This window comes from Labrus mixtus, chromosome 7 (genome assembly GCF_963584025.1).
Source record: "Labrus mixtus chromosome 7, fLabMix1.1, whole genome shotgun sequence".
In the NCBI taxonomy this organism is placed as follows: domain Eukaryota; kingdom Metazoa; phylum Chordata; class Actinopteri; order Labriformes; family Labridae; genus Labrus; species Labrus mixtus.
The window spans coordinates 10,198,494-10,206,275 of record NC_083618.1 but is presented as its reverse complement, the minus strand read 5'-3'; the positions used below and the strand labels follow the sequence as shown (position 1 = coordinate 10,206,275).

The window sequence follows — 7,782 nt, the reverse complement described above, 5'->3', positions numbered from 1 at the left end:
TTTTGACATGTGGAAAAAAATTTATTACAATAATTTTCCAAGATTACCATTAATAAATATTTATGTTTACATTTCAGTGAAATGTATGATTTATCACTTTCCACACAGGACATTACACAAAGTCAAGAATACACATTGTTTTAGTCTTTGTAATAAAGCTTGAATAAGTTGATCTAGAAAAAGGAGTCTTAAACAGCAGTTGATACAACCTATCAATGGAGTTGAAAGTTCAATAATGATTTGATTGTATATATGGCAAGGAAAACAAGAAAAGTCAAGATCTGGAAATCCTTGAAGCTCCCTTGACTGTGAAGATAGGCCGTTTTATTTAAAAACACTTCCGTTGGCCTAAGGCACAGGAATACTAAAAGTTTATATCAATCATACATAACACCTTTGAAACCCTATATGGTGATTTAAAGTTTAGAATTTTATAGTATACACTAAGGTGCATCTGAAATTTACACTTCTCATTGCATCTGAAATCTAGCACAAAAGAAAGTTTTCCACACAAGGAAAGCACATTTTGACCTATCCAGACCTGTGCATTGTGCGTAGCCCAGGAACTGTTACTAGAGGAATAATCAATGTGTTGTTTAACTGAAAAAAATCACTAAAGGGAGTTCTTTCTAATTCATCATTTTAAGCATCTTATTTTAACCCAAATAGTTTCAGTTTTCGCTTTCATTTCGACAAGGTTTGAGACTTTTTTCAGTTTAACAAATCATTTAACAAAATAGGAACAACAAAAAAAACAGTATAAAAGTTTACAGGGATTTACATGAGGTATTCAACCTCTTAGTTTAGGGAGGGATTTTTGACGATCAACACAAATAGTTTTTCTTAGACAAATCTATTGATCATATTTTTGTATTAAAATCCTGTGTTCTTTAATGATAATGTGCCATTGGGTTTTTAGGGTTGGCCTTCAGAGTCAATTTCATATTTATTGCAGAGCAGGCATGGGCCTGGTTGCCCTGTGTTTTTTTAAGATTTCAATCAAACAATCATTTATTCAGGTTTTATGTGTATACATGTGTCTTTCTTGTACAAGTTTGTGTGCAGGCCCTCAAGCTACCTATAAAGTCCTGGATCCCTCTACATCTCACTCCTGGACAATAGTACATTCATCCTCTAACCTGCATGGATACTGCGGGGAAGAAAGGAATGGTTTACAGCATTGGCCCTCTGCTACAGCACAAATAAAACTCTCTGTGTCCTTTATGTAATGGAAACACACAATGGAGAGGTCGGGGAACTAGAAGAGCTAGCTACTCATAAGTGACCATCAGTTGACTGAATCTGTGATATTGGTTTGAACCTCATTTTGATCTGAAATGCAGACTTCAAGTTTCATAATTATTGAACAAGTAGTGATTGTTGTTGATTCCCTCCGTAGTTCAATGGCTAGTTAGTGCTACTCTATTGGAGCAAAACAGAGCCAAACAGAAATAACACCAAATTATCAAATCAGAAGTACAGAAGGAGCAATAAGTGACTATATTGAATTCTAGCAGCATTTTAAGTGTGTGTTTGGTGTGTTTCGGTGTGTGTATGTGGGGGGGGGGGGGGGGGGGGGTAACAAGGGTGGGGTAACAAAGAAAATTATGAGTAAGTCACAGTCAGGCCTCTCAGAGTAGAGTGTCATCTGTGCATCCTCCCTCGAGGCCATAGCGGAACTCCTGCAGATTGGAAACCCCGTAGAAGTGGATGAACGCTGCTGCCACGACTAGCACGTGAAAAATCTGATGAGAATGGAACTGGAGGGAGAAAAAAGTTATCATCGTCAAATTTCATACATCAGTCCATTCAAGAAAGTAATTTGCCTGTGAAGTAATGATAAATGCTTTTGCTATTGCTGTCTCTACCTTTCTGTTATCTTCTACATGGTAAAAAGCATCTGTCGTCTATAGTGAGCTATAACTTTAGACGTCAGTCTCTTATGAATTATCATTATCATTTTATTATCCTCATCATTTTTACAAGTGTAACTATTCAAAACAAAGCCCATTCAACATGATTTTCTTCTTAGCAATGATAGCACTCAATGTTTGCCCTAATTCTGAATCATGTTTGGTTCATAAAGGATTGATGTTAATTTATTTTTTGAACCTAATCTGATTCTTCATAGATTTAGGCAGCTTGTAACATTTGTGGAATTCGGCCTTTTTCATGAAGTTTATGTTTTTCATTATACTTGGATAATACTATATATACCAGAGTAGAAGTATCTCAAACAACAGTAAGATACACATTTGTTGTCTAAGAGGCAATTATGAAGCATTTAATCAGGAAATATGCCCAAACATAGCAGACCTATCCCATTGGTAGTTTTATCCCTTTGGTTGCCTATGTAGAATACTTTGAGCGGCTTCCGTGTTTAAAAAGTGCTCTATAAATAAAGCTTCTCTGCTTTGAAAACATAAATGATGTCCTAAAGAAACCACCTGACTTTCTTAAGTTCTTTTATGTCATGTAAATACATCAAGTACTTACCCAGATGTCACACTTGCCAGGAAAATACCGCTCAGGGATCCTGGCTGCATATAGACCAGCACCAGTGATATACATGGCCCCCATCAGGTAGAACCAACCCATTTGTCCGACTGTGGTGGCCTTCACAAAGCCTTCCTCAATGGTGAAGTGCATGGTAGGAACAATGCCGCTCAGACCAAGTCCCATGAAAACACCTAAGAAAAGCAAAGACCTCAGTTGCACATTTCAAGAAAAAAAATGGTGATCATTGGAAAAAAAACAACAGCTATGTGATTACGCTACAGTTAGAAACCAAAGCAAACAGTTGCATAAAGTAACACTGAAAAGATGGTATCAAAATGTACCTGCTCTTGTAGGTCTGTGACGAGGTGTAGAGAACCGGTCCCATTGAGCCACTATGATGGCAGCAATGCCGAGGACACATACAATGGTGAGGTAGATAAGTCGAGGCTGAGGGGAGCAGTAGAAGGAGTAGTACAGCCAGGGCACGAAGGAGCCCATGATCAGGAGGGCAATGCCCGAGTAGTCAAGCCTGAAGAGAGGGAGTGACAGAGAGATCACAGGGGGATGAAAAGCTGAAACAGGTATGCCTTCTCATGATTCTAAACACTTTCCATATTTAACACTCACTGTCAATGATGGGTTTTAAATGATGAAGATGCATTTGAGTAACACAACATATACTACAGGGAGACACAGTAGCATTAAGTTCACTCCCAGTAAGTAACTCTGCAAAGGCCTGCCAGGCTCAACAGTAGAAGGTCAGGGGTCAGTTTCTAGCTCAAGGACATTTGACACAAAAGATTAAGGGGTCAAACCCCAAACCCTGTGGTTGAAGAAACACAGTGCCCTACTTTCTGAAGCCACAAACAATTTATATATTAAAAATGTAGAACTTTTAACTTTAACTGACATTTTATTAACGAACAATCATGAAATGGAATACACTGAAAGAGTCAAATGTTGAGAGAGAAAGGAGAGACAGCACCTCATATTGGAAAATGACATGCTGATTTCAGGTTAGTTTTGGCTGCACTATGGATCATTTTGTCCTTGAATAATCATTCTGGGCGTATACCTCTTTAATTGCACTGAACTCTAGATTGCAGCGTGAGCTGCATGTAGTTGAGAAACAGTGTTTGTCAGTAGGAGGGCTTACTTGGAGAAGGTGCGAGACACTTTCTCAGAGTGGCAGTAGACGGTATGAAAAAGCCAGGAGAAGCTGAGGCAGAGTACAGCTCCCAGGAAGAACATCCCGAACACCACTTTCTCTTGCAGAGGAGCCATAAAGTACATGTTGGGCCGCAGCATGGTTAACGTGCCCAGGCAGATGAATAGAATCAGCCCTGAGGGGGGAGGGGGAAAGACCAGTTTCACTATCCAACAAACGAGAAAAATACGTGACTGAAACCGAAGTCTAAGAAATGTTTGAAATGATGTGTAAGGGTATCATCCTTACCTAACAGGTGAGTCCAGATGTTTCCTGTCTCAGTGTGAATTCTGAAGATGCTTCCAAAACAGGCCCTGAATGAGGGCATAGGAGGGCGATGTCCATGCAGGAGGTAATCGTTATCCTTCAGCCACTCTGGCAGGACATGAAAAGGAATGACCCTCCAGCGGCCCTCCCAAACCTGAAACACAAGAATAGCTTGAATTCCAAGATGCATACAGTCATATGAAGTACAGTAGCTGTCTCTCAAACATGTAACCTATGCAGCTGATGAAAATACTTACATTTGCAACAAAGAACTACTCTACATGCAGTTTGAAAGTAGAAGGGTTAAACACTGGTAATACCAAATCTGCCAGTCAGACTTTTTTAAAGAACCTTTACAGTAATTCTGTGAATGTCACAGCAGCGAAGAAGGAACAACTAATTTGATTTTGTAATAAATCGGAAGGGGGCACATGTGACATCAGAAATGTTTGTGTCTGCATTTATTTATTGTTTACATTTTCCTTATGGTAGATCTCAATAACCACATAAAGTATACAGTAAATAAAGTCTTTAAGCCGGATTTTCTGCTCAAGGTTCTTCTCTGTATCTATGTGTTCTGATGCTACTTCACTGACAACTGGTTCCTCTGTTAGCTGATATTTGTCTCCCATTGTGCTCTGCTTATTTAATACAGCATACATTCATCAGTTGCCTGCCTGAAAAATTAAACATGTATAAATCAGTCAAACTACTCATCAATACTAAGTTAACCCCTTGTTGTTGTTGTTCACACAAAACTGGAGCTGTACGTCATTTAACCAGAGCTGTACTGGAGCAGGTAACACCTTTGAGATGAGCAGAGTGTTGAGTTTCAGCTCAGTTAACCTGCTGATGCAACATTTATGCATGTGCTGTGTAAAGGCCTTTTATTTTCCACGACACGCCCCAACAGAATGTTTCCCAACTGATTTTCAACAATCAGGATCTACTTTGAGGGACTGAGAATGACTGAGTTTGTCGTTGAGAGAACCAGACATTACTACTATGTGTTATTGCCATGGAAACGTGCTCATCCTTGCACACTGGATCTGAAAGCAGCAAAGAGAAGTCAGATTGGATATTGTGCACTGACCTTCTCACACTTAACTCAAACAAGTTAAATTTGGGTGAGGACTGCCACAATATGAGTTTGATTGAATTAAATTCAGGATATGAGACAATGTAGGGGCCCACTTAATAAACAAAATACTATTTGGTTCAGTTCATTTGACTCTTTTTTCTCTCCGCTGTTTGCTAATAATTACCTGGTGTGTGAGGTTGCATTTGTATAGAAACTATGACACAGATATGCCTGGGAAATCTCAAACAAAGATCTTAACGTGAAAAAAAGTAATCTGAATCAATGTTAGTGATTTAATGGTCATTGGATGAACTATATATATGGATAATTACATCCCCTATTGTTACAAATGCAAGTTTTGTGTCTTTTAATTAAGTTAGGATGAGAGATTTACTTTGTGTACAAACTCCTCCATCTTCTCCATGGCGTGGTGAGCTTGAAGTGGTAAAGTCAGCACCTCTCCCACCTCCTCATCCTCCTCTTCCTCATCAGCAAGCACTGCCGCTCCCTTGAAAGAGATCACAAGAAAGAAAAAACTGAAGCTTCTGAGCCATAAGAGCTATGTACGTGCATTTTCTGAAACAGCTGTACCTCTGAATGCAAGCCTTTAGACGCTGCCTGTCGCCCCCCTCCCTCCTTCAGCAGCGGCCCCAGCTCCATCAGCTCAGCATCTGGGACACGGCAGTCCTCAGAGATCCGGCAGTCTGCATCACTTGCAGACCCGTTTCTGCCTGACATAGGGAGTATGCCTGATGACCCACTCACAGTCCTTGTATTCGGCTCTGGGTGGTACACTTCAATTTCCTCCTGAGCAACAAATATCACAAACAACTTTAATGGTTAACCTCAGATAATGTACACCAGATTGCAGTTAATCTCAATAAACATTATGCTGCTGAGAACAAATTGAAATGAAGATGCAATTATACACATAGAGCGTAACAAAGACATCAACCAAACAAAGATAAATAATCATAAAAATGACCATGATAATATTGGGATTATATGAAAAGATAATACAAATACAGTACAACTCACACTTAGTGCGAATGACAAGCTATGCTTGAAACATTTTAGTTTTTCATGGAAAACCATAAAAATCATGAAAATGTGTCATTTGTTGAGCTCACTACCAAACAAGCATGTCTTCTTACATCTGGACCACAGTCCTCCAGTGCAATGCTGTTTTGTCATACATTTGAACTTTATCAAACAATTACAGCTTCTTCAATTTGATTTTTACAATTTGGCTTTTTGCTGTTTTGATATTATTTTAATTAATAGTATATCCTTAGATAGTTTACAGACGACCATTACATATTAAAGAAATACAATAAATCATATCTCGATAATGAAACGTCAGCTGATTCTTAGGTACAAAAATTTGGAATTTAGACAAATGATACCCACAATATTTCTTTAAGTCCGGACAATTCATGTTAATGCATCAATGATAACCAATGCAGCAATGCATCGTGACAGGGATGTTTTGTGGCATATTGTGTTAGTGGCGGTGAAGATACGGTACTATCAGTCGACATTACATTGCACATAAAATGTAAAGGATGTTTGCATGCAATTGAACAATGATAAGGTAACATATCGCACAGGAGGGGAGTATTATTTCAGATTACTAACACTCAAATCTAAATCGCCTTTGTTTTGTTGTGTCTCGTATGAAATCTGTTACATCGATTCACAACAAGAGAACAAAGAAGCGGCTGAACTTGTTGAGATTTATGTCACCAGCCATTATTATTAGACGACAATCATCCTGAAGCAATATAATAAAGACATAGTAGAGAAAGATTCGTTACATGGATGGCTGACAACACAAACAAAACGTTAAACCAAGTTATTGTTCAGCAAAGCCAAAGCAGACGGATGTTGATTAGCACAGCGCCAGAGGGAACATGGAGTACAACATGTAAACAACCGCAAGATACCGATGATATAACCTAGATTCATCGTGTCTATGCGGTTTATTACCATTAAGAGTCCAAAGCTGAATTAAAATGCAACTAGAAAATGTATGTTTTAGTTTACTGGTCACGGATCGCTCGCACATCTGCTTGCTAGCTTTAATGTTACCTTTAAGCTAGCTGAGCTATCGCTAACAAGAACCAGTAGAGCAGGAGACTGGTTTGTGAATTAATCCACCAACAGCAAGACAAAGCTCTTTTCGACGACATATAACATTATGTAGCTAACTTACTGAGCTGACGTTTACTTAAACATTCTTATCAAACAGAAATAAGTTACCTTACAAGGAAGACTTGAAACCAGGAAGGTGAATTATTTATCGTTATGCGAAAACCAACACAATCCCGTCCGGAAGTTGAGATCTCTGCCAGACTGTAAACCTGATCCACACCCTCTTTCAAAATAAAGCTCACCCTAAAAAAATAAATATATATTTGATCTTTAAAAGTCTACTTTTGATTAATTTATTTATATTTGGAAAAATATGCAAAAACAAACACGAGGAAGAGTTATATAAATTATATTGCCGTACTGCGTTTTGGTGAAGATTCTAAAATTCACAGATTTCATTAAAAAAATATAATTAACAACTCCTGTTTCCAGAGTATTGTTTATTAAATAATCCAAGTTTTAATTTGAGATACAATGATGAACTGTGACTGAGCGAGTGGATAAAAGTCTTCATTCTCACAGCTAATAATTATTGATTAATGCTTTGATAAAAAAAAAAACTCGTATCATTTTC

At 38.2% G+C, this 7,782-nt stretch overlaps 1 protein-coding gene across 1 annotated transcript; it reads right to left on the bottom strand.

Annotated features, from left to right (window-relative positions):
- adipor1a (adiponectin receptor 1a) lies at positions 1-7,422 on the bottom strand. The gene is made up of 8 exons (XM_061042738.1): positions 7,317-7,422; positions 5,646-5,861; positions 5,449-5,562; positions 3,956-4,127; positions 3,656-3,842; positions 2,841-3,028; positions 2,497-2,690; positions 1-1,760 (listed from the first exon to the last, which is right to left on the bottom strand). Exons 2-8 carry the CDS (start codon positions 5,790-5,792, stop codon positions 1,632-1,634), a joined length of 1,131 nt encoding a protein of 376 aa, XP_060898721.1. The 5' UTR covers positions 5,793-5,861; positions 7,317-7,422; the 3' UTR covers positions 1-1,631.
- Positions 7,423-7,782: the final 360 nt, after the last annotated feature.

Excerpts from the sequence above, each read along its gene's own strand:
- adipor1a (XM_061042738.1), bottom strand. The coding sequence starts at position 5,792 with ATGTCAGGCAGAAACGGGTCTGCAAGTGATGCAGACTGCCGGATCTCT. Across the intron at positions 5,563-5,645 it reads CTAAAGGCTTGCATTCAGAG|GGAGCGGCAGTGCTTGCTGA; the intron begins GTACAGCTGTTT and ends ATCTCTTTCAAG. Across the intron at positions 3,843-3,955 it reads CATCTGGACTCACCTGTTAG|GGCTGATTCTATTCATCTGC; the intron begins GTAAGGATGATA and ends CTCCCCCCTCAG.